This window comes from Pundamilia nyererei, unplaced genomic scaffold, assembly GCF_000239375.1.
Source record: "Pundamilia nyererei isolate P.nyererei 1_Seehausen unplaced genomic scaffold, PunNye1.0 scaffold00077, whole genome shotgun sequence".
NCBI lineage: Eukaryota > Metazoa > Chordata > Actinopteri > Cichliformes > Cichlidae > Pundamilia > Pundamilia nyererei.
In genome coordinates, this window is record NW_005187478.1 from 783,596 (window position 1) to 811,308 (window position 27,713).

The 27,713-nt window shown below is 41.4% G+C and overlaps 1 protein-coding gene across 1 annotated transcript in view; it reads left to right on the plus strand.

The window, feature by feature from the left end:
* Window positions 1–27,713, plus strand: part of pappa2 (pappalysin 2) — an 81,754-nt gene that overhangs the window by 7,383 nt on the left and 46,658 nt on the right. The window contains exons 2-11 of the mRNA XM_005737559.1: window positions 380–612; window positions 1,022–1,249; window positions 1,356–1,951; window positions 12,392–12,540; window positions 14,534–14,673; window positions 15,377–15,530; window positions 16,016–16,208; window positions 16,945–17,078; window positions 21,416–21,598; window positions 23,323–23,623. Of these exons, the coding sequence (XP_005737616.1) occupies window positions 380–612; window positions 1,022–1,249; window positions 1,356–1,951; window positions 12,392–12,540; window positions 14,534–14,673; window positions 15,377–15,530; window positions 16,016–16,208; window positions 16,945–17,078; window positions 21,416–21,598; window positions 23,323–23,623 (2,311 nt within the window). The remainder of the gene's footprint in view (window positions 1–379; window positions 613–1,021; window positions 1,250–1,355; window positions 1,952–12,391; window positions 12,541–14,533; window positions 14,674–15,376; window positions 15,531–16,015; window positions 16,209–16,944; window positions 17,079–21,415; window positions 21,599–23,322; window positions 23,624–27,713) is intronic.

Genomic DNA, 27,713 nt, shown 5'->3' on the forward strand with positions numbered 1-27,713 from the left:
ATTGAGGAGGGTGAGGGGGTTCCCTGACCCTTCTCTGTCCTAGTATTTGACATCTGGGGAGCAGATGTGCGTCTGTGTGTGTCTGTTGCAACAGCAGATGGAAACATCAGGGCCTTGCCTTTGCTTAGTGAAATACCTCCGTCCTTCTTCCCCTCTCTGTTCTGTCCTGCTGTTTCTGGCTCTGTCTACTCTCTCTGTCTTACTAACTGTGTCTCAGCCTCTATGCACTGCTCTCTCTCTTTTAGTCTCTCCTCCTGTAATCATAGGAGTATAATCACTTGGAAAGGTTGCTTGTTGGCGTGATTGTTCAATTTCTCAAGGGTGCTGACTCTTTGTAAATTGTGAATATTCATTTTTTTCCACCACTTTTCTCCCCTAGGTGTCTTTGACAACTGTTCCCACTCACTAAGTGAGAAGGGTTGGTCAGTAGGCATTCACACTGTGGAAACTGCTGGCACCAGAGATGCACGCTTCTACTTCACACTTCGTACAGACCGAGCTGTGAAATCCACCACTGTCCACAGCCACCAGCGGTACCAAGCCAATGTCTGGACTCACCTGATGGCCGCTTACAATGGTCATAACATGACTTTGTATGTTGATGGAGCTAAGGTGTGTGATTGAGTTTGGTCATTTACCAGAGATACAAATCAATGGTCCATTTCATGATGTTTTCCAGGCATTTCACCCATGGCTATATATCATATTTACCAGCTCTATTACAATATCCTCTTAGGGATTGTTTTTGCTTTTTGTCAGATTATAGGGCACCCAATTAATATGCTGGCAATAGAAGTTATTGCCAATGAGAGCATCCATGGAGCAGAGAGACTATATTACATGCCAACCAAATGGAAAGCTTCTTAAAAAGCTAACTGCCACAGCACTCTAATGCTGTAACATTTGGATGACTTACTGCTTATATGTTCTTTTAAAAAAGAATAATTAGGCAATTAATCTTAAAGTATATTCAGAACATGATAAAATGAAGAAAAAAAATCCCTAATTTTTTCCCTCTTAGGTAGGAGAAAGCAGCCACCAGTCAGGGAATCTCTACAGCCCCTTCATGAAGGCCTGCAGAACCCTCTTTCTTGGCAGCAATCAGTCCGATCAGGGGCAAAGCTTTAGAGGCCACGTAGGAGGTGTGGTCTTGTGGGGCTATGCCCGCTCCCATGCGGACTTGCTCAAACGGCCACTCCAAATTGACATGAGTGAGCCGGTGCTGGCGATGTGGGCTGACTTTACTAATGTAAGTGGTCATTTCAAATTTCTACACTGTTAGTTGTTGATTTGTGTTCTTCCAATTGTCTTAATCTTCGCTAAAATTCATTTAGTACTGCTTTTCTGCCTTTTAGGTGGAACAGCTATGGACTCCATACAAAGACCATCATCCAACCATCATCACCAGTCCTGTCCCTGAGCCAGAACTTGTCTCCTCCTTCTCGCCACCACCCTGTGGCCTTACACCCTGTGACAATATAGATATCATCTCTGGATACAACGACAACTGGCAGCTCCGAACACCCAAGCGAATTCGCTACCGGATTGTCAACCTCTCCAACGATGATGGTGGAAACCCCACGGTGACCGAAGCCCAAATTCAGCTCCAGCACCAGGCTCTGACTCAGGCCTTCCGCCCTTACAACATTACTCTGGATCTGAGTGTCTACACAGTGAAAAACTCTAGCCTCCGGGAGAGATTCATCCTCAGCAACTGCCGTATTGCAAAGATTGGGAACCGCCAGTGTGACCCAGAATGTGACCATCCGAGGACGGGTCATGATGGAGGGGACTGTCTCAGGTTGGGGCCCTGTTACAGCTGGAAGAGGCAGGATGGGGTTTGTAACATGGGGTGCAACAGTATACACTACGACTATGATGATGGAGACTGCTGTGACCCAGATGTTACAGATGTGCTCAAGACCTGTTTTGATCCTGACTCTCCTGACAGGTAAGGTTGTTGAACAAATGTTATCTACTAAAATGGCTCTCTATGTAGAAAACGTACTTGTAGGAGTGAGACGTGTTGTATAAAGCTCTGTGAGTCCTCACATTGAGTAGAAAAGTGAGAACAAGTCCATTTAATATAATCTAAAATGCAACCTAACCCTACTCCTGTACTGTATTTTTAACTTTAAAGGCCTTCCTTTAAGGCCCCCCCAAAAAACTAACAGAAGATTTTTAATCTGAAATATTTTTGAACCAGGTGTTGTGTAGCTTTTACGAGAACAATGGCCATTCAATTTTAGACTGTGCAAAGCGTTAAGCAGGAATATGTAAAAGGCTACATTGTTGAGGAGACATAGCATAGAAAGTAGGAGGATTACATTTTAAGCCAGTAAAGGCAAGATATTATTCCAGAGAGAAGATTTCTATGGGCATGAATGGGCACTAGTAAGAGTACCTCTCCCTGTGAGGCAGTGAAGTGTCCCTATTTCGCATGCTGCAGTACTTCAGCAGGCCGTGCAGTCAGTAGCTCATAATATGGCATGAACAAATTGGGACTCTCACTTTCCCCAGTGGTCTTAGAGGGAGCTCTGTGAAGTCGAAATGGTGGGTTAAGTGGCCAAAGTACACACTTATTTTTGCTAAACAACACGAGCGGCAGCCCACTGCCTTTCATTTGGTCTGACAGTCGGGCTCACGCAGCGTTCTAAATAGCTCGCACGAAGTCTCCCCATGAGGTCGTCGGCCGAAGTTCTTAAAGGACTTAAAATCCAAATTTCAACCACAAGCTTCACACTGAGCCACTGGGAAACAGAACATGGGAACCAAAACTGCTTTTTAAACCATGAGATTTAGCTTCTGATGTCTTGAGCTGACAGAGTGACAGCTTAACACAAGGATGAATAAATGTTTTTTCAAACATTTTTTCCCCATGATATATTTCCATTTCTTTATTTTTTTTGTAGTGTAATGGACCTTTCTTTACCACTGTGGAAGTTAAGTAACTAAGTAGAGTTCCCTGTAAAAGTAATCATTACATTCTGCTCTCAGTGTAAAGCAGTTTTGAATACAAATGGGATATTTATGTAGTATGACAACATTCGTATGGATTACATTCAGTAGATCAGCAAAAAACACTGAAGTAATGGTCAATAAAAAGTCAGTTTTAAATATTACTGTTACAAGTCACTTTGCTATTTCTATGGTTTTTCAGGGAGTGTCTTGCTGTAGCTACAAACTGTGGTGCTACCCACTGCTGCTAGTTCATAACCATCTCACAGACATGTGCATCTACTTTCAATGCCATTGATATTTATTTAGACTTTTTCTCTCCAACTGATTTTTCCGTGTTACATTCAATAGTAACTTCTTCCAAACCATCAACGTGTCTATTAGACCCATTCCTTGTTTTGAGCTAATTAAAGGCCAATCTTCAACCTTCCTGTTATCTCAAAAACCATTGAAACACTAGTGGTAAAGGAGCTAATTGATCATCTACAGAGGAATGGATTGTCTGAGGGTGTCACTCAATTTTCAGAATTCGTCACAGTACAGAAACAGCATTAGTGAAGGTTACAAGTGACAATGCTTCTGTGTCCTGCTAGACTCCACTGCAGTGTTTGGTACTGTTGATCATAATATTTTATCTCAGAGTTAGAGCATGCCAGGCATTAACAGTAGAGTGCTGCAGTAATTTTAATCATATCTATCTAATAGACCCTATCTATCTAATAAATAGGGAGTCTTGTACATGATTCACTTAGCCTGCATTATTAGAAGGCATAGCATACATTTTCATTACCATGCAGAAAACCCCAGCTTTCTGTACACACACACACACACACACACACACTGAGCCGGGATAAGATATAAGAGGTTTCTTCCTTTTAAAAGGGAGTTTTTCCTTCCCACTGTTGCCAAGTTGTTGGTGTTTATCTTACAATCTAAAGTTCCTTGAGGCAACTGCTGTTGTGTTTTGGCACTAATTACACTACCAGTCAAAAGTTTGGACACACCTTCTCATTTAATGGACTTGTCTTTATTTTAATACCTTCGACGTTGTTGATCCATACTGAATACATCAAATATATGAACCAAGATAAATGGAATTATGTAGCAAAGAAAAATTTGATAAATAACTCTAAGTATGTCTTATATTTTAGATTCTTGCCGCCCTTTGCTTTGTTGACAGCTCTGCAAACCCTTGGCCTTCTCTCAGTGAGCTTAATAATGTAGTCACCTGAGATGGTTGTCACTTCACAGGTGTGCCTGTCAGGCTTCATTTGTGGAATTTCTTGCCTTCAAATGGTGTTGGGACCATCAGTTGTGTTGTGCAGAAGTCAGGTTGGTACACAGCTGACAGCCTTTTTTGTCAACTGTTAGAGTTCATATTATGGCAAGAACCAATCAGCTAAGTAAAGAGTAATGGCAGTCCATCATTACGTTAAGAACTGAAGGTCAGTCAGTCCGGAAAATTGTTAAAACTTTGAACGTGTCCACAAGTGCAGACGCAAAAACCATCAAGTGCTATGACAAAACCGGCTCACATGAGGACGCCCCAGGAAAGGAAGACCAAGAGTCACCTCTGCTTAGACCAGTGGAAATCTGTGCTTTGGTCTAATGAGTCCAAATTAGAGATCTTTGGTTCCACCTCATCCCAACACCATCGAGATGGTTTGGGATGAGGTGGACCGCAGAGTAAAGGCAAAAACGCAAACAAGTGCTCAGCATCTCTGGGAACTTCCTCAAGACAAGAAAACCATTTCAGGTGACAACCTCATAAGGCTCATCGAGAGAAGACCAAGAGTGTGCAAAGCAGTAATCAAAGCAAAGGGCGGCTATTTTGAAGAATTAAATATAAAACATGTTTTGAACTATTTCACACATTTTCTTTACTACATAATTACATATGTGTTCATTCATAGTTTTGATGCCTTCAGTGAAAATCTACAATGTAAAATAGTCATGAAAATAAAGTTGTGTCCAAACTTTTCACTGGTATAAAATTGAATTGAAGTGAACTCCCATTTTAGCCCCAGGGGCATTGGTCATGTGTTATTCCTGGAATCTTTAATTTCTGGCTTTTTGTTCTTTGTCCTGAAGAAGTGTCAATAAACTAACTGGCAACGAAATCTGGGGTATAGACACCAGGGAAGTCTGAACTTTCCTTAATATAAAAACAGTGCCTGTGAGCAAGGTGATTAACCTTCAGCATTTTCAGCGGCCAATAGAAGAAGATATGTTTAACTGGACAGCTCCCAGTGGCCAAGAGATGGAGAATGTAACCGTACTGTGCAGCCAGCAGGTGTGCATATTTGCATCTGTACGAATGTGCAACATCCTGTCGCTGGAAAAGGACATAAGGTTAAATGTTAAAGTTCAGTAGAAGCAAAAAAGAAAAAAGCTGGGTTGCGTGCGTGTGGTCTCATTGCTTGGCCATATGGAGGAAGCCCTTTGGGTGTGTCAAAAGTAGATGTAAATTTATGGTGTCCCGTCATGAGCTTGCTGGGATAGACTCACAGAGGCAGAGGGGAAAAAATGAGGTTGGTAGTTGTAATGGTCAAATGTTCCCTATCGCAGCCTGAGCCTTCTACCCTGCAGAGAGGAGATAGACTCTAATGAAGAACTGGACAGCAGAGACCACTCCACTCGGTTGTTTTGCACCAACACAGTTTTATTCAGAGGTCTAGTCCTTGGCCTTAGTTATATAAAAAAAACCTCTTTGAGTTATTCTAGATTTAATATGACCATATTTATACTTAAATAAATTAACTGGGCAATTACAACATGTTTGATTTTAATATATCTTTTAAAATTATGGATCTGGATTTGTTTTTTGTTTTTTTGTTTGCTTTCCGAAAGAAATCTTCTGCAGTTTAGATAATGAAAGCAAAACTCACCAGTCATGGTATGTGTGTAATTCAGTGCATTTTACTTTTGCAGGGACTATTGCTAACATTTCTGTCTATAAGCTTCTGACCCTCCAGTAAAAACAACATGGACAGCCAATACACAGGCGACCAGGGTGTCATAAAAACTGGTCTCAGCAGAGTAACAGTAATGTAGGTCTTTTAGAAAGGTCCTGACCTCAGCATGCTGAAAATCCTTGTGTGTGAGTGGGAGCATGTGTGTGTGCATCTGTGTACCTGGATCCCAATTCAAGCTTTCTCAGGCAGGAGAGAGAATTAATGCGAGGATGACATTTTGCTGGCATTTGCAGAACACTGAAGCATTTTTATGTTTGGGATCTGGGTTTTTGATATCCCTTCACTGCAGCCCCCCCACCCCTCTCTCTCTGAGCTGTTGGCCAGGTATTCAGATTTTGGGACCCTATATGAGTGCAGCTGCTGCTGGCCAGTACAAGGCCTGAGGTTTTTGAAGCCAGCTGCTGTCACGACACAAATTTGCGGTCAAGAGCCAGTTCTAGAGCAATAGCCAGGTACGCTGGAGATTCTGGCATCGCAAAAAAGGAAAGTGAGTGCAAAAGGGGAAAAATGGAGAGAGAAAGGCAAGGATGGCGGGAGTGATGGGGTGGCGGGGGACATCATGTATATTTACGCTAAGACAAATGTCCTGGATTAGCTAACAGTCTTTGGTTAGTTAATCCTGGCCAGAGCCCTTATGTGCAAAGAGTTCCAGGCAGCTCCTCTGAAACATCCGTCACAGCCTCGTTCATGCTTAACATGCGTGTGAATTCTGTGCGTGACATGACGTTAGGTCAAGTTTAAATGTGCTTGTGTTTTATTCACTAGTAAAAGTATAAATATTTCTTAGAGCAGCAGTTCTACATGTGAATGACATTGATTCAGTGCTGTCTCTCAGCTCAGTTAAGCTAAGCTGTCACAAGCCTTATGCATTTCTCTGCTAGTCAACTTAGGCCAGAGCATGCAAACTCGCCAGTTTGCTACGTTTTTAGTTTCTGTTAGTACACCCACCAAGCTTTCAATTCTTACAGGGGAGGCTAACTGTCAAAATGGATGATTTTAGGTAGTGCTACATATAAAAGGAAGCTTTCAGTTCTAGAAACTAGAAAATAGTCGTATGCTGAAATAGTTTAGCCATAAGATGGACATAGCCGATAGTCCCAGAGTCCTATTCAGCTCTGCAGTCGTTGTCTATACACTGCTTGAAAATAACCAAACCAAAAAACACTTTTAAATCAGAGTGTAACATCAAGTATCAGAGAGCGTTGTTAATCAGTTTCAGCTGCTCTGGTGTTAATGAAACGAACAACATGTGCGCTAGTGGGGCAACAATGAAACAACCCCTAAAACAGAAATGGTTTCACAGGCGGTGGCCACTTTATTCCAGTAGAAAAATCCAATAGAGTCCTCTGGGGCATTCTGTCTCGGTCCATCTGACACAAACAGGTTCTAACTGAAACTGTCCAGGAGCTTTGTGATGCTGTGGTCCAGATCTGGGTGGAGATCCCCCAGGACACCATCCGTCATCTCTTTAGAAGCATGTCCCAGTGTTGTCAGGCATGCGGGGGCCTTGCAAACTACTGAGTACTATTTTGAGTTTCTGTAATGAAATTTCAGCAAAGTGGACTAGCCTGCCGCATCTTTTTTTCATTTTGATTTTCAGGGTGTCTTTGAATAACATCATTTTCATTTTTTGTCAAACAATGTGGCATCTTTTCATACTGAAAACATTACCCAGTCCATATCCGGATAGATATCAGCAGGATTATTCAAAATGTTTCTGCTTTGACCTGGTGACCGACCGGACAGCTTTCCATATGACTGATTACAACCTGGGCTGTTTCATGCATGTGCAACACATGTGTGGAAATAGTCTTATATACACTCACAGCCACACACCAGTTGTTAGCTTGGAAAATCCTCACTGTGAATGAAGTTTGCAAAAGTAAACTGTGGGGAACCACAACAAAAATGTTTGTTACAGCAAAATGAATCAGACATTAATTACCCTGCTGAATATGTATGTGTAAAATATGTAAAGAAGCTAATAGTGTCACAGTGGCTAAAGCTAAAGCTAAAGCTATCCAGAGCTCAGAGCCAGACACAAGCTAGCATCCTCGGTATGAGCCTCTGTTGGAGCTAAACATCAAATAAGTTCCTGGAAAATTGTTTGAAGAAGTGACACATCAGAATCAGTCAGAATACTTTAATAATCCCTTTATGTTAATTATGTGGGTTACAGTTGCTCCAAGACAATAACAGTGACAGACTAAACGAATTAAATAATACAATAAGTTTACAAAATATGAGAAATAGCTCCAATATACTTACAACTAGCTCAATTTAGATGTCAAGAATATTACAGAGGTGAAATATGTATGACTGACATTTAACCCCACCTGGGGTTAAAAATATGCTGGAAAATGATGTACGTACCTGACATTTGTTTTGCTATCTAAATGTTTTGCACCGTCTTTTGTCTGGTGAGGTAAAATATGTAAGGTGTGCACAGCAACTCTGTTCAGACTTACTGCAATTTGGTACGATTTTATAAAGACATTGTGAAGTTTATGAACTTCTTGACAACTGGGATAGGCTCCACCTCCTTTGTTTGTGTACACTGTCAGTCATAGGTCTTAAAAGGAAAACTAGAATTAGCAAAAAATAAGGGGAAAGGAGTAACTGCACGTACTTTTTATTGACCTTAGCTAAAAGACAAAATTGTTGAAAGGCAAGCGAGGTGCACAGTAAAGTGCGCAACATGGTAAAATGTTTGCCTGCTGCTGCCGTGACATTTTCACAGTCTGTCTTCTGGTTCAAAGTAACTGACTTGTCAACAGTAATATTTTGAATGGATGCACATCTACAGCTTTACATGGTAACTGCGCTGGTGCTGACTCTGCTGTTGACTCATGCTGCGCTTGACTTAGCCGCAAATGTTGTTAATGCATAACCGGGGTTTTCATTTCAATCATGTAGAGCCATTTATTATTTGCCAGGTTGGCCGTAGTCTTCCACTGAGGCATCCTCTGAGTCTGAGAAGTTGAAGAGTCAACTCTTTAGTGATCAACTTTCTGTCACTTGTAATTACATCGCCCTGGGGTGATGAATACTGCACGCAGCCTCAACTGAACTCTGCTTCAGTAATGTAGTGTGAGGAGGGTTTCCCTGAAGCATCTTAAATCTTAAACCCTATTTAGTCAGGCAAAGTGCCCAAGGAAACACATTCTTATTTACTGTACAACACATGCACTGAAGGAGGGATTGCATTAAGAGTGCTTGCCAGATGTATGGTTCTTGGCTGCTGAGCAACTTTGGACCAGTTTGAAGTGCCTTACTTAATGGTGCATTGGCAGTGGCGTGTGAGAGGATGGGGATTACTGTTTTCTCATTTCATCCATCTAGATTTATCCCAGCTGAAAGCTGATGTCTTACAGTCACAAGCTCACCTGTCTATCCTTCAGGTTCTTGGAACAATGTAAGGAGCACTAAGCCAAACCTCAATCCTTTAATGAGCAAATATATAATGATATTTCTAATGCTTTTTAACCTTTTACTATTAATAAATGTAAACCTGCTTCTGAGCCTAATCAAAAGCATAAACTTTGTTTGACAAACTTACGAGAAGTAAAACACGAGAATTCAAATGAAGTAAATTTAGATTATGGCTCAGAATTCTTCAACAAAGTAAGCCCTACAGCTGAAATTGATCAACCACATAAAACCTGAACTCCTGGCTCAAAACATACAACATGAAACAACAATCCATTACGTTATAATAATAAAAAAAGAAAAACACTCTGAAAGCATGGCCTGTGCGTGATGAAAAAACCCCCAAAAAACAAGACTTCACAAACAAAGTTATGCATGATTCATGCACTTACCAGAATATATTCTTATAAATATGAAGTAATCTGACCTACCTCTGTGCTAGTGCATGAGTAGAAGACTCCACATGCAGTCTCAAACAGACAGATTTTATTTCCTTCCAGTTGCTCTAAAAAAACAGACCTGGATAAAAGCCTAAACTGTCTGGCATGGAGGCACTGGGCAGTCACACTGCATGACTTTCAGACCCAGCAATGGTAATAGGTGACATAGCTTTCAAGCTATTAAACCAAAGGAGAAAAATGACATGTGACCTCACAGCAGCCGAGGAAAAACAACCTTAGCATCAGACATGAAAGTGTCCTAAGGTCATTTTTGTAGGCAGAGAGAGATCTGAGAGGAATATTGATGGATTTAAGTAAAGAGATACTCTGCACTGACCATCTGTCTTTAAACAGATTCTAATGAGACCAATTTGCTCACCCCAATCAGGATGTACACTCATCAACGGTTCAGGGTGCTGGTGGAGTTGGGATATTTTCATGGCATACTTTTGGCCTCTTAGTATCAGCTGAGCATTGTATCGATTGAGGCCTACATGAGTATTGCTGCTTTACGACCACGGTCTGCACCCAGCCTATCTTTTGATGGCTGGTTCCAGCAGGATAAAATCCACATGACAAAGATGTTCTCAACAAGGTCTGTTGAACATGACAATGATATCACTGTATTCAAACAGCCTTCACAGTCACCAGATCGCAAACCATTAGAGCGCCTTTGCAGCCGACAAATCTGCAGCAACTGTGCGATGTGTTGGATGTCAAACATGCAACAAAATCTCTGAGGAATGTTTCCAGCACCTTGTTAAATCTTTGTAATGAAAAACCAAGAAAGTTCTCAAGATAAATACGGACCCAAAACCATACTAGCAAGGTATAGAATTATCTGGTGAATGCTTGTCTCCTTGCTTGCAAAGATATTATGTGAAATGTACTTGTTTTCTTTCATGCTGTGAGTTGGGTGGGAAGAGATATCTACTGGAGATATGTGTTCTGAGCCTTTCTTTTATCACTTAGCTGGGCTAACGCTAATCCATCTGATTTTAATATATGATAGACTACATTTACTGTACAAGTACAAATCAACTGAGCTAAGGTTTATGTCACTCTTACACAACACCTGCTGCAACTATAGGTTGTAACTGGCACATCAGAGAGAAAAAAGTAGATGCTAATCAAGTGAAACACAAAGAGGAACATAATCAGCCAACTTAACTGAAAACAACTGTGTAAGAGCTCTTTGACTATGCCAGTCTTTAACTTCTAATAAGGAACTCTGACTGTTATGCTGTCACTTATTCTAGTTTGAGGGTAAGCTCACACTGGAGCACACTCACTACGCATATGTCTCTAAGGATAAACAATGTTTAATTAAGGATGTTTGGTACGTTGTTGTGTATTTTTAGTTATTATTTATTTATTTTTTACTTTCTGCTGCCAATGCTAAATGTTAGAATAGCCTAGCACCACACTCAACAATACACAGCTTGTGAGATAACTCTTCCCGAATTATAAGCCAGACAAATATTTTCCTCCAAAATTTCCCCTCCTGAGGCTATCTTTTATTTCCACGTTTCTCTTCTTTTTTCTTTCTTTTTTCTTGTTCTATACAGTGTTTTGTATTAGCTTCCCTACTATAGCACACTATTACATGCCATATTTCTGTAACAACAACATTTAGAGAAGCAACTGCTTGTAAAATTGGTTAATTTTCTAACTTTAAGCTTTGAACTATGTAATCAGTTTTATTTTTGGGAACGCATATTATATAACATTATAACATTATAGCTGCAGAATAAAACCAAACCATTCCCGAACCATTGTTTGCTTTGTGGCAGAGCTGAAAGCAGACACAGCCATCAGGAAATACCATTTCCGTGAAGGGGTGTACATGGTTTACAACAGTTCTTAGGTAGATGGCACATGTCAAAGTAACATCCATATGAATGGCAGGACCCAAAGTTCCAAAGCAAAACAATGGCCAAAGCTTTACACTGCCTCTGCTGGCTTGCATTTTTCCTTCAATGCATCATAGTACCAAGAAATCTCCAGGTATGCGATGCATACGCATCCAGATTCATCAGACCAGGCCACCCTCTTCCATTACTCTTTGGTCCAGTCCAGCATGGGCACTCTAACTGGTCTGTAACCCTATCTGTAACAAACTGTGATGCACTGGGTAATGTGAGTATCAGTAGCTCGTCTGTGGGATTGGACCACATGGACCAGCCTTCACTTCCATGACCATGTCCCTGGTTCACCACTGTTCCTTACTTGGACCACCTTTGATCAATACTGACCACTGCAGACTGGGTACACCCCACACGAGCTGCAGTTGTGGAGACGCTCTACCCAGTCGTCTAGCCTTCACAATTTGACCCTCGTCAAACTGACTCAAATCCTTACACTTGCTCATTTTTCCTGCTTCTAATACATTAAATTTCAGGAGAAATGTTCAGTTGGTCCCTAATGTATCCCACCCAATAACTGGTGTCATGATATAGAGATAATCAGTGTTATTCACTTCACCGGTCAGAGGTCATACTGTAGGATGAAAGGTGTGCATTTAGCTTTTTCTTTGAACTACGAAACATTCTGATGTTTGCATGTTTTCTCTCCTTTAAATATATACAGGGCTTATATAAGTGTGAAAGAACTAAAGGAGGAACTAAAGCTGAGCGGCACAGACACACTCAACGTCTTCTTTGCAAGCAACTCAATGCGTCAAGAGCTGGCAGGAGCTGCGACCTGGCCGTGGGCAAAGGAAGCTCTTACACACCAAGGTGAGTGGATTTATATTGAGCTTTACTAATGCGACATATTTTGTTTTTCATGTTGCACTCTTTTCAGCTTTCTCTGTCTGTCATCTATTTTCTAACTTTCTGTTTGTGCCTCTCACCCTATCTGCTTTTCTCTTTAGCTGTAGCTTTGCCCTTTCTCTCCATGCTTTGTTTAGGGTTAGGGGCCCTTTCAAATTACATGGGAAGAGCAGCTGGAGCTGGTAGAGATTTTCCTGACACATTACACTCCCTCTTTTTTCTTTCAAATCTTTATTCCTCTTTCCACTGGAAGGATAATCAACCCAACAACCACCAAACAAACAAATAGCAGTGTGGGCTCTGTACCATTGTTGCCAGCCATGCCTACTTAACAGCTGTTCTTTATTAATTTGTACTTCTCTTCATGTGTCACAACACAATAGTAAATTGACTCAAAAGCAGTATACATGGAACGAATACATCTTGATGAAGTGGTTATGATATAAATATTAGGTAAATACTAGATATATAAAATATATACCCAGTTCAAAAATGAAAGTCAAGTTATTTCTAACGTTATGTAACATTAATGTTACATAATGTAACATGTTAATAAAATAATCAACTGATATAAACAATAATGAAGTAGTACTATGGTTAAATTGTAAACCAGTATCATCTGATAATCTTTATTGTGTGCATGCTGCACGGGTGGTTCGACTCCTGTCTCCACCGTCCCTCTGTGTTTGAAACACATTTAACCTGTGCAGCCATCAAAATATGTCAGAAAATATGGAAAAGCTGTCTAATGGTGATTTTGGCCAAGTCATTGTAGGAAGATGCACAGAACTCATTAGAATAAATATGGATGTTCATTTTCTAACTCTTTTATATTTTGATGTGGTTTTTCGTAATGTTATAGTATAGAGTGAGCTGGTTATTGAGACATAAACATAACAGGTTCATTTCAAGTCTCATGCTCGTCATTAACCATCAGTTTGACTGGCAAATAATATTACACGACTCACTTGAAGCAAAACAAATGCATTCCTTAAAAAAATTCAAAAAATTCAAAATCACAGTTTGACCAGCAGAAAATCAATAAAGTGTATTTATCACTGACCATCTCAGCCATATTTGTTTGGAGTTGTTTAATGTTGGGTGATATTCGCTGAAGTAAAGAAAAGAACGTGCACACTATGGGACTAATGAACACAGTCAAATCCATCCAACCATTTTTTATCTCTGATGTTTCGTATCAAAGGGAATACAGTATGCTGCTGTTGCTGAGGAAAAAAACACTTAATGGTGTCATTATTCTGTGGCTATTAATTGTATTAAAATATTAAGTATTGCATTGATACTAATGGTCAAAGCCACAATTATATTTTTGAAACAAAGCGGCAAATTAAGTCCAGACATGTATTTCAGCTGCACGGCATCTGCCTCTGTTTAAACCAACACGTTAGAGGATGACAAATTGTCTCTGGAGGCCCTGCTGTTTAGTGTCTACGTATTTAATGTCTTCATTGCTTAATGTCTTTAGCCAGTGTTTCTAATTAGAAAACCAATAACCCATGTGTGCTGTTAATCCTGTGATTATAAGGATGCTGCAAAAAAATCTGCCTCCCACTTATTTGGCTTTTGTTTTTTGGAGTTCCCAAATTGTGTCTGTTGTCTTTTTAAACCGTTATCTCTCGCATGCTTCGTTAGTGGTTTCAGATATTTATGTAGCCTTAATTTTTTCCCATTTAACCCCCACCATGACATTTCCCAGCTGTAACCTAACTTTTACCAAATGTAACATTTTTTTATTGTCTGTCACATGGATATTGAACCACAGTTACAATCAGAGACATCCTGTCAGAGTGGGTAATCGCAAACCATTTTTCTCTCTTTTCACGTTGCCACTTAAAAAACATTGCATTTTCTATCTGGCTGGCTTTTCAAGAACCACAGCTTACTAGACGGTAATAATGTTGTAACCAATACTGCGATTTTTACCGCTTATATCCAGGTGGGATGGTCCTGAATCCCTCCTACTTTGGCACCACAGGCCACTCCAACACAATGATCCATGAGATGGGACACATATTTGGACTGTACCATGTCTTCAAGGGCGTGAGTGAACGGGACTCCTGTGATGATCCGTGTCAGGTAGGACTTTTAAATTCTGCTATTTGTGATAATGCTAATTTATGGAATTATTTCTGATTGGAAAACCCACATAAGTAAAAAACTAATAATAGCATCTTGTTGAGTCTGTGCTTCCACAGGCCCCGCTAGTTTAGAAAATTATTCTCGTGAAGGACGAAGACAGAACATCTTCAATCGGTCTTTTACTCGCTAGCGAGTCGGAACCAGGCCCGTGGAGCTTAACGCTCCTCACCTGTCTCCAGCCCAACTCCTTCAAAGAGCAGCCCTCCTTTTATTCCCATGACACTTACAGTTTACACAACCCCTCGTAAAACCCCCCATGGTTCTAAAAGACAAGGCACTATGTTTGTGTATGTGTGAGCACCTGTATGCATGTGTATGCATGTGCAAGAACGTGTGTGTGTGTGAGAATGTGTGTGTCATGGGGGTGCGTTTGTGCAACCTCCTGCTCACCAAAAGGATCATAAAAGCAGGAACAAACAACAACAAACAGATCTTTCAGATAGGATGTGCCTATAATAAAACCTTTTCAGCTCCCCCAGCACCAGAGTAGCTGGAGAGGAGGTCAGAGACAAAGGAATGTCTTTGATCCTGCTGCTCGAACTAAAACTTTACAAATTCAAGAAGCACAATGACAACATTCAACAATTTGACTCCATCACATGCCCTCTCTTACCATGCATACCATACGTATTTTGTGCAGGAGACCACCCCATCCATGGAGACGGGTGATCTGTGTGCTGACACTGCCCCAACACCTAAATCCAAAGCCTGCCATGACCCCGGAGCTGTCAACGACACATGTGGCGTCACCACCTACCTGAACACTCCTTACAGCAATTACATGAGTTACACAGGTGAAGCAGATGAACAAAATGCTCAGGTGTTACAATGTATATGTAATATATACAGCAATATTATTAACAGTATGGCAGTTAAAAGTGCATTACTGAGAATTACCATCCACTCTGAAGTAAAGTATAATCACTCAATCAATCAATCAATCAATGTGAGTGTGTAATTATACAATTATGTTATGGTTTAGTAATTTCTGTCCATATCCTCAAGCTGTTACCACCCAGTGTATTTAAAAAGCCAACAAAAGCTTATTAGCCTGTTAAGCCCCCAGTGGTTTTCTGATCTCTGTGATCTCCTCCCTTTTGCGCCCATCTTCTGGTGCGTGGGTGCTTAAGAGGTTAAGGACTGGCATGTGTAATTGCGTCGCCTCTCAGCACATGTCTGATGTAATTATTTCTAGCCATGTGTTTAGTACTTCGGTTATTTAAAGGCTAGTGTGTTAATTTGACCCTCAAAGATTTACTGGATTCTTCTGTCTTCACAGATGATAACTGCACCAACCATTTCACTCCAAACCAAGTGGCCAGGATGCACTGCTATCTAGACTTGGTCTACCAGAAGTGGCTGATGGACCCTCAACCTGCCCCCATCCCACTGGCCCCCATAGTGACTGACCAGAGCACAGATTCTGTCTCGATTTATTGGCTCCCACCCATCAGGGGGTCACTTTATCAAAGGTATGATTGCATGAGTTCTTTTGTTTCTATCCATTCAAAGCTGTTTTTAACCATCCATACATGTCTGGTTGTCCAAGAGGCAGGGTAAACCTTGGGCAGGTCTCTTGCAGGGTTAAAACTATTAACAAAGAACTGCAATTTTCATCACTTGTGCACATAAATCACTCTATGAACACTCCAATTTGTAAAATGTGCATAATTTAACTGCATTAGTGAGCCATGAGCACATTGCTTGCACCGGACAAGTCTCTTTATATGTCATGTATGGTGATTAAAAATGTTCTGGATGCAATCAAAACCAGGCTTTGGAGTTAATATTTGATTACACTTTCCAGTAATTGTTTTATTGGTCTTTTTTATTTTGTATTCACCACTGCACCGAGAGCATCTGGACGAAAACACCTGTGGAAAAATTGGAATAAACAACTCACAGGTGTGAAGTGTATTATGGAATTCTCAGCTGGTGGTATCACCAGATGTGGGCAAAAGAAAGCTGGCATTTCAACCTGGGAGAGTTTGAAATTTCATACGCCTTGTTGACTTACTGCAGTGCATGTAGGTACTAGTGTGACTGTGCCTGAAACGACCTCCTCCACAGGTCAAACTAGTGGCCACTTTGTGTTTGCGAAATATGTTTAATTTTCTTGTGTGTCTTCTAGGTCAGTTTCAGCTTTCTTGTTTTGTTTATATAGAATAAAAATGCCATAATTAGTGGACCTGTTTCCTTTCGCCTCAGCTCCTCATTGCGTGTATCTGAGATCAATTGTGGAGATTGTGAGAAAGATGGCATCTTCCACCAGTATGCTTATGAGGCTTCCTCAACTCACATATGTGACACATCAGGCTACTGGACACCCGAGGAAGCAACAGGTCAGTCAAAAAATGCTTTTTGTGATTTTCTACAAATGCACAAAAGGATAGAATTTCCTATTTTTATATCTGCATATTGAAAACAAGCTGAGATAATAAATGGTTCAGAATTGTAGACTTTTACTTCTGTTGTTAACAGCTGCACACAGAAATATATAAATCCTGTTCCTTGGCTCAGTTTGAATATAAACACTAGTGAATATGGGACTTTGCTGAAGCCTCATGTAAAATTGCAGGTTAACTGAGGAATATATTTATTTTACACATCCGCCCGCACGTTCACCAAGCTGAATATATGCCAAATACATTTTTGGCTTATATTCAGCCCCCCCTTTACCCCCAGACGCACACACAGAAACACACACATCTGTACATTTTAGGTGCGTGCAAGGCTAATGGCTGCTGGAAAAAGAAAAAGCAAAAAAAATCATTAAATGATAATTACCTCAGCCACAGACCTCTCTGTGTCTGTCTTGTTTTAGCCAAAGCGAGAACAAGGATTATTAACGTAAGCGTCTGCTCTGGGTAATGTTTTGGTGCTCTTCAAACATTCAACCTCCGTCATAAACCAAAAAAAGTGCATCTTGTAGCACTGTACATTGAAACATTAACTTCCTGCAAGCACATGGTCCTTGTTATTCCAATCATAAATCCTTGAGAAGCACGATTTCCTTTGACATGATGTATAGGGTGGGGAGGAAAGAAACAAGAAGGAATATAAGGCAACAAGAAAGCAAAGTGAATGAAAAGGGACAAGAAACAAAAAAGGCAAATACTGAAAGAGCAAATGCATGAACACAATAACACGTTTCCATCTCTTTCATGAAAACTCTGACCAAATATGTGGAAATCCTCTGCTGGAATTTATGCTTTGAAAACAAGCGGCTAGGAAGAACAGGGGGATTACTGCTCCCTCATTCGCTGCGGGACCATAATGATGATAAAGGGTCAATTACAGTCTTACTCTAAACAGTGGTATGTGCACAGCTGAGGAGACAGCCAGTCTGCTGGCTTCCCTTGCTCCCTTTTCACTCTGTCCCACTTCTAAGGACCATGATGTGTGGGTCACTTCGTCAGCCAACGGAGATGGGCAATAACATATTCAGTGTGGAGAGGCAGAGGGGAAGTTGGACAAACTCGTTGCCGACACCATAGCTGGCAACCCAAAACACAAGTTTAAAGGCAAAAACACTATTGGCTCAAATTGTTGGCAAAAGTGACCATCTCCTCAGAACGCTTCCTGTGCCAGTATTGACTGGTTTAAGTCCATTTTCAGGCTGAGGGAAAACACGGAATTGTTTGGAAGCGTGCCCTGCCGCTGTCAGAGATTAAACTGCTTAATGTGCTGCATTAAGTCTTAATACAGAGTTTTATTTCAAAATGAGAAGGTGTAAAGTTTGCTTTTAAGGCTGCCTCGTGTTAACTGTGCTGTAGAGATCAGAAAAAAAGATGCATGTTTGAAGTTCTGTAAAAAATCTTTTCACACGGTAGAAATGTGCAAGGAAAAAGAGCTATGTCAAGAAATAATAGGGATCTCAAAATAATAATTGAGCGCACAAATGTCTTGATGCATGTTCAATCATCCAGGTAAGTAAATCCCCAAAAGTTGATTCTGTTCATCTGGACGTCTTCAGTGGGAGAAACTCAGCTGACTGCAGGTTTCCCCAATCTTATAAAGAGTACATTTGAGTAATGATTGAAACTAGCGGGGAATCAAGGAGGCCATTTATGTGAAAAGGGAAAGACCATCTCTGAATCGAGGAGGGGGCCTAAGGGTACATCTTTCACCATCTTACGTGCTGTGATTGCAGCCGTTCCCCAACTCTCTGTGAATGGGACTCATGGCCATTGATCAGTGGTTGTTGATCAATGGCCATGAGAATTTGCATAATTAAGATTAAGGAACTGACCTCCCAGCCCATTGTTCCTTCAGTGGGCTGGTTTCAGTCATTGTGCAAATGTTGGTGAAACTGCAGTCAGCTGAGACTGAAGAAGCCACTTAGATAAGCGATGAAACGTTTCTTCTGCTGTAAACGCTACATCCAAATGAACAGAATCAACCTTTGAGGAGTGCACATTTTGTAAAGGGTGAAAGGTTTTCTACCCATTCTGCTTCAAAGTGGTTTATTAGCTGAATGCTTACGTTCAACTATGTATTCCCGTTAAAGCTGCTAGCGTGAGAGAAGAACAGATGAGTGAGAGGAAGCCTTTAGGAAGGAAAACCAAAAAACAAGTCTGAAGGAAAGCGTGGAGCCGTTGGATGGTTATTCTATCTGGGTTTGTCAACATGACAGACAGAGTCTTTGCTCATTTCATTTACTCAGTCAGTCCGTGGAAAACTAAATAGATGGTATGCTAACTGCATCAAAAGCTTAAAAGACTTCTCAGGTAATGCTCATCCTGTATCAAAATGCAGTAGTTTCATATTCTCTTCTTTAACGCTTGTCACAAGCTGTTTATTGAAGCGGTTTCCATGGTAAGTACACCTGTTCCACACAGGCAGTAGCTCCACTTCTCTCAGTATTAAAGATGGTTCCCATTTGCTTACTTTTACTCTGGGCTGTACGATTAGAATAAAGTAGTATGTTGGTAGCTTGGAAAATGTGGTAAGCCCCCAAAAATGTCCATTTCCATTTTATGGGTCTTTACACACTCATTTAGAGACCAATCTTCGCATTAACTGTCCTTCTGACTGTGCTTCGACATGGTTAATCATAGTGGGTGTGAAATATGTAACACCTCTTTAGCGTGTTGATTTTATTTGGATTTCACCTGAGACAGCTCATAATAATTGTGCCATACTGTGATTCCATTGTGCTAATCACTAACGCTCTAACAATTAACAACTCATTTGGCCTGCTGTAATGATGTTACTTCCTGCGTTCTTGAATGAACGCCATCTTTAAGTGAATGGTTGTAACTTTGTCAGCAGGGAAATTCCACTTTCCGTTCCAAAAGAAAGTCAGCTTGCTTGTAGTTTTTAGAAGTAACACCGGGAAATGTATTTTCAGTTACTTATAAATAGAGATGAAGACGCCATATTGAGGAAAAGGCAGGACTCAACAAAACCAAATTAAAATCACTGCTATGTTAATCAGAGTAGATTAATCTGCTTCTTTTGGACAGGGTATGGTTGGATCTGATTTGCTTGACAGTGACATTTCACTGGTAGCATTACCTAAACATCAGATTTACCTACTATAGTATATCTGACAGGTTTGTCTCTACTTCAAACCAACAGGAAGAACACTGACAGATTCCCATTTCAATGTCATCCCATCTTATGTTGATCTAATGCTGCTAGCTCCTACACATAATGTTAATAATTTAATGCCCTAAAGCTATATAGATATTGATAATCCTGGTACCCTTGGCAGTGTATATAGTAAGTTCAATCCAGATTGATCAATGCATCTAGGAGGAGTTAGAGGACAGGCATACATGCATATGCAGTGATCATTGGAGTAAGATGTAGCTGAACAGGTTTGCTTCAGCTTTCTGGGTAAGGCAGCGAGTTCCATAACTGAGGGCCCCGGGGTGCAAAGTCCATTTATCTTTAGAGAATTAGGTACAAGCACCTCTGTCTCCCTCCCTTTCACCCTCTGTCTCTCCCTGTAGGCAGAACCCAGACTAATCAAGGCTGAGAGGCACTAAAATCTTAAAAATCAATTTTTGAAACTCACAGATTGCCAGTGGCTGGTGTAATCTGGTCACTTCTCTTTGGAAGTGTTAAAAGCCTGGCTGCAGTGTTGTTGACAGCGGTCTCTGGATGTTTCTCTGCTGCGGCAGATATGTGCGCAGGAAAAAGTATGGAGGACTTTGTGACAGACACAGAAATACACAAAGAACTTTGTCACTGTTGCAGTTTGTATCTTTGTTGATTGGTTCAGTGTAACAGCTTGCCTGGCATGCCTCATTTTACCTTGTATAAATTGCCTCATTTGGAGAAGCATGCATGCAATGTATTCCTAGAAATACGCTTTGTCTGGATCTTTGTGCTGCTGTCCAGTTTGCCAGTGAGACACACCCTTTTTGCAACCACAGTCCTTCACTGAAGGTAAAGAGAAATTCAGTTTATTTAAGTGTGAGTATGGGTCTAAAAAAAAATCTATTTTTCCACTCAGACACTCTATTGAGTCTCCACGGTGTACTTTTGTATTTTCTGGAGTCAACTGAATGCTCACTACACTGTTTCTAATCATCATCATATATCAGTTAGGATTAATTCCTGCATACATGGGGTGTTCTGTGCTTTAGAGTAAAATGAATGAAGTCATTGGGAACACTTGTAACACAACAGCACCAACATGTTTGTGTCTGTATGATGTTGTCAACAGGACCACCTGATGTGGAACAGCCATGTGATTCCAGTCTCCAAGCGTGGAGTCCTGAGTTTAGCCTGTATGACACCAACGTGACGTCACCATGTCCGGGCACAGAGGGCTGCACCCTCACACTGAGGTTCCTACACCCTATTGTTCCACACGCCCTTACGCTCTGGGTCACGTATATCTCTGCGAGTAAGTGTCACTCCATAATAAATACTCGTCAGTTTTGAATAATAGGCACGGTGGGGAAATTAATTATTTGATCCCCTGCTGAAATTGTACGTTTTGCTCACTTACAAAGAAGTAGACAGTCTTGGGTAGTTTGATACTTTTATGATAGACAGAATATCAACCAAAAATCCAGCAAAAAGAACACTTAACATAAAATTTATGAATTGATTTGCTTCTCATAGAGTGAAATAAGACATTTAGTACTTGGTAGAAAAAGCCTTGTTGGCGAGCACAGCAGTAAGACTTTTGTTGTAGTTGGTCACCAGATTTGCGCAGATCTCAGGAGGGATTTCAGCAGACCTCTCTTTGCAGAAACTCTCAACATCCTTTAGATTTCTTGGCTGCCACTTGGCAATTTGAAGCTTCAGCTCCATTCACAGATTTTCTATAGGACTACATTTCTGGAGACTGGCTAGGTCACTTCTGGCCAGACCACAATGCGCTTCTTCATTAGCCACACCTTTGTTCCCTTCGTGGTCTTCTGGATAACCTGTCCTTGTCTCAACCAAGATTTTATGATAGAGGTCCCTGTCAATAGTCCTTCAGTGTGGTAAAACTGTCCTCTGTCCTTTGCAGAAAAGCAATGCCAAAGCATATTTGCACCTCCATGCTTGACTCTGGAGATGATTTTCTTTGGGTCACATTCAGCATTTCCCTTCCTTCAAACACATTTGGTCAAATTGATGCCAACGAGCTTGATTTTGGTTTCCTCTGACCACAGCACTCTCTCCCAAGTGAAAATCATGAAGATGCAAAAATTAGGCTCGCATGTACACGTGCCTTCTCGAGCTGGGGAATCATTGTGGTGTTCTTGGTGACTGTGGTCCCAACTGCATTCAGATAATTAACAAGCTCTTCCACCACTTTTCTCATGGTCATCCTAACCCCAGGTTCTTATATAGCACTTTTCTACGGTCATTGAGCACTTCATACAACTCATCCATTCAGCCCAATCGTATGATTGTTTTTAGTGCTTCTATCTAACATTGACTCGCATTCACACTCCGATGGATGCATCGGAGGGCAACATGGGGTTAATATCTTGCCCAAGGATATTTGGCATGTAGACTGGAGGAGCCTGGGATCAAACCACCAACCTTCAGGTCTCCTTGAGTAGGTGACCCGCTCTACCACCTGAGCTACAGCCACCCTGCCAATAGGCAAGATCTTCCATGGACCTCCAGACTCAGCGTGGTTGATGACTGTCACTTTTGCACTGAGCTTCTTGCTGATGGTCTTGTAGTCCAGTCCAGTCTTGTCCAGATCTACAATCTTGTCCCTGATGTCCTTTGAAAGCTTTTGGTCTTACCCAGGTACTCTTCCAATGAAGAGGTTGAAAGGGAAGAAATTGACTCTGTGCATGTTACTAATTGAGATCTGATTGATTGTAATCTGTAATATTTTTGGTTGATGTACCATATCTCTTCATTAAAATGAGAGACTGTTCATTTCTTTGTTAGTGAGCTAACGTAGCCAGGGATCAGGTGCAAGTTAATCACAACAGGTGGGGCGCAGTCTTCCTTTTCTGGATGGTGGCAGACAAATACATTTACTCGAGAAAATACTGAAAGAACTCCATTAAAGAAACCTCCTTCCATGCAGCCATACATTATGTATACCTAAATGGGAAAATGTCTTTGTTGGAGATGTGCTGCATAACTCACCAACATTTTACCCTGTTGCAGACAGCCCAGCAATAGCCAACATCGAGCTGATCTCAGACACAGGGAAAAGTATTAACCTGGGACCACAGCACGTGTTCTGTGACTTACCCCTCACCATGCGCCTCGACACCCACAACGTTGCCATTGCTGCCATAAAATTCTGCACCTTGGAGATTATGGAGATTGACGCAGCCATGCTGTCCTCAGGCCCTGGCAGCCCTCTGTGCTCCAGCTGCCAGCCTCTACTCTACCACATTCGCCGTCAGCCACCTTTCGCCAGTAAAGCCCCCTTACCACAGACCCAGCAGACATTCACGGACAGGTAAAGGCTGCCTGACCCATCTGATTTACATGCAGATAAGCTCACGACAGAATTTTACTATGTTTCGCTCACAGGTAACAAGATGGCTTTCTGTTTTTTTCTCCTTTGACATTCTTGGTTCTCTGAATATCTATTCTATCTATATCTATACTTCTGTTACATTATGGATGAAGTAGCGACAGCTAATGCTGTACAGCTCTGAGGAAAATAAGGTGAAGGTTATTTAAGGCCGGCATTGACTGCAGATTGTACAGCACAGCATGTGTGTGTCCTCAGATCCACTAATCCACAGATATCTGTCTCTTTAAAGTGTTTGGGCTTTGTTTTGTTTGAAAAACTTCGAACACAAACGTTTCCAACATGGGGATGCCGAGTGTGGATACTGATCCAAATCTGTTTCAACAACCATATACTTAATCAAAAGCTTGCTGAAGTTTCAGGGTTAAGATGAATCAGTTTGTATCCTGTCTCGTAGTGCGGGGTGTCCAAATGATTACTGGAATCCAAATGTAAATCCACAAGCCAGTTTTTCTTTTCTTTTTTAAGTCTCAGCAAACAACAGCCCTCAGTATAAAAATACCCCGTCTCTAATGCTTTTCTTATACACACAAAAAGCTGATAAGTACCTGCCAGGACATGACAGCAGTGTCGCATGATTGGAGATCATTTGGGAATGATTTCAAATGCAGTGGCACTTTGATTTTCTGGGAAGCTGTTGTTGTTTTACAAAGCAAGGGGGTATGGGGATGTTAGGTGGACACAGCTTCAAAAACAGTTTATTTTTCATGGAACACGTCTCCTATGTTACACAAGCTGTGTCTAAGTGCAAAAAGATGTAAGAACCACGGGGAATTGAGTTATGTGGGACTGAGGAGGGCAAAGAGGGGTTGATGTGAGGAGACGGGAGAGTTTAAGAGCAATGAGTTTGGAAAGGAGGGGAGAGCGAGGAAGGGCGGGTGGGATAATGGAGAGTAGGGGAGATGAAAAAGAGGCGAGGGGAGGAGGGACAGCGGCAATTGAAAAAGATATACAGGCATACAGAGAGACACAAATGAGAGGTGTGGACAGAGTAGAGGTTTGAGGCAAAGAAAGGAAACTTGAAGTGAAGCACATTGTTGGTGAGGGAAGGAGAAGGGAGAGTGAACTGTGGTAACAGGGGGCTGATGGAGGCAAAAGCACACCAGAGGTGAAGCAAAGTAAGCAGATTAAGATCTCTTTCTTTTTTGGAATATGAACCAAATGTGAGCCAGAGAGGCCATAAACACCAGTGACTGCTTGGATCAGATCCTTGGCCATTTCCTGCATCTGAACTTGCAGTATATGCTGAAAGGATGAGTGCGTAGGACTATATGACTGGTTAATTAATCAAAAAACCCACAATGTTAATATCCAATGTGATTTTTTTTTAAATCAGTGGATGAAAAAAGCAGAAGCTGCAGAAATAGTTGATGCTTTAAGCTGTCGTACATGCAGCTCATTGTCTGGCAACACTGGAAACTAAAAGTGTTCCAGAAAGCCTGTTTCAAAGGCTATGTTGCCCCACTGATGTGTTTCCCTTTGCTCTAAGCTGAACCCAACCTCACCACTAACCCCAATCAGTTATCTGTTGTGTATAACCATAGCCCATCCTAAAACAGTAAAAAAAAGAGAGTGAGCGAGAGAAAGTTAAAACTCTGGCTTCTTTTCACCTCGACACAGCTGGACAAATTAAAGTGGGTGTGAATAACAGAGGACTTCTGCAGATATCCAACAATTCTTTTGTGAAATGGACAAACAGGAATTTCCCTGCCTGTACCTTTGCAACGTTGGAATAGATGGCATGTGTCTGACTGTTCCAGCACTTTCAGAAAGTGACAATCAGTCATGTCCTTTTCATGCGTTCACCAAGTTTATACAAAAGTGCAAGTCTGATGATTTGAACTTCTTGTTCCACGTCTTTTTTTTATTATTCATACAAAATTCTTTTTATTTTAATTCGTCTATGAACGTGAGTTTTCCCATTTCCCAGATTAATGCTCACCCCTATTTTATAAGACCATACTTTTACAAACTTTTTATATAAGCAGTTGTAGAATGTAGATCTAAGAGAAATCGCCATGGCAACTACATATGTTGAGTTCATTCTGAAAAATGGTTTATGATGAATGAATTTTTACTTGTTTACTAGAGAGAACACTGATTATCTTATCACCCTGGCACCTGTTAGTTTGTAGGATATATCAGGGAGCAAGTGAACATTATGTCCTTAAATTTGATGTATTAAAAGCAGGAAAATGTGCAAGTGTGAGAATTTGAGCGAGTTTGACAAGGACCAATTTGTGATGGCTAGATGACTGAGTCTCCAAAGCTCCTGTAAATGGTAAATGGACTTTGGAGTACTCAAAGCGCTTAATACAACATGCCACATTCACCCATTCACACAAACACTTCTAAGCTTAAGTGCTTACTATCTGACATTCACACGCAATCATACTCCAATGGATGCATCAGAGAGCAACTTAGGGTTAGTATCTTGCCCAAGGATATTTGGCATGTAGACTAGGGAGAGCCAGGGATCGAACCACCAACCTTCCAATCAGTAGCTGCAGTCTGCAGTGATCAGTATCCATCAAAAGTGGTTCAGGAAAAAAAAACAGCGGGGAATCAGCCACAGGGTCAAGGATCACTGATGCACTTGGGGGGTGAAGGCTGATCCGATCCAACGGACAAACTACCGAAGCTCAAAATGCCGAAAAATTGCTCATCCTGATAGAAAGATGTCAGAATACACAGCGCATCGCAGTTTATTGTGTATGTCGTTACCTGCAGACCTGTCATGGTGCCCATGCTGACCAATACAACCAGAACAATGGGGCCCGTGAGCATCAGAACTAGACCACAAAGCAATGGAAAAAGGTGGCCTGGTCTGATGATTATGTCCTTTTTCACATCATGTGGCTAGCCGACTGTGGCGGGGCGTGGCCTGCGGTGCCGTGCAGAGGAGGCGGACGCACCTGCACGGCATCCGCAATCACGCCCCGCCGAATTAAAACTGTAAACATACACGGCAGACCCAGTGGCATTTTGATACTTTTTATTAATGCTTTGACGGTTGCTGTCAACAATACTCACAGAGCTGCAGCTCTCCCGCTGCCCGCTCAACATTATCACAACAACCCCAACCACAGGACCCAGTACAATATTTAATTCGGCGGGGCGTGATTGCGGATGCCGTGCAGGTGCGTCCGCCTCCTCTGCACGGCACCGCAGGCCACGCCCCGCCCCGCCACGCCACGCCACACAGACTTAATGTCTATTGTAGTAGGGCAAGAAGGCAAACTGGAGGAAGCAGTGCAATGCACACTGGCACAAAGAAAAATGGTTCAGAAATGGATCGAGGAGTACGATAATGAGTCTGAAGTGTTGTCATGGTCTTCGTTCAAGAATCTGTGGGACATGCTGGACAAACAAGTCCAATCCATGAAGGCCCCACCTTGCAATGACTTAAAGGATCTGTTGGGAACATCTTGGTGCAGATACCACAGCACACATTTAGGGGTCTAGAGGACTCCATGCCTCGGTGGGACAGGACTGTTTTGACAGAAAAAGGTGGGACCAACACATTATTGGGCAGATGGTCATGATGTTATGCCCGATTGATGTATATCATCAAGTAATGTCAGGCCTCTAAGAACAAAGAAGAGAGAGGAGTTGTGGCAGAAGATATCAACAGGAAATGAGGACGTTTTTCACAACCTTCATTTCCTTCACTTATACATAATTAATAAAGGAAATTTCTAGAGTCTGGTGAAATTGGACACACCTTAGATAATGCAGTTGTGTGATACTCCTGGTCTACCCCAGGTGGATGCAGGGCAGTTTATTTGTGCTAAGAAAACAGGGAGGACGGTCTTTTTATAGCCTCAGCACACCAAAACAGATCAATAGTCCAGACACATTAGCCGTGGTACTGTTACACATACTTCCTGCTATGAGGCTTTAAGGTCACTGGATAATACAAGGTTACAGGGAGAGCAAATTCCACTTTTTTGGCGATTGCTTACAGAATCCAACAGGATTAAAGCATAATGAATCTGTTTGGAAACATAAT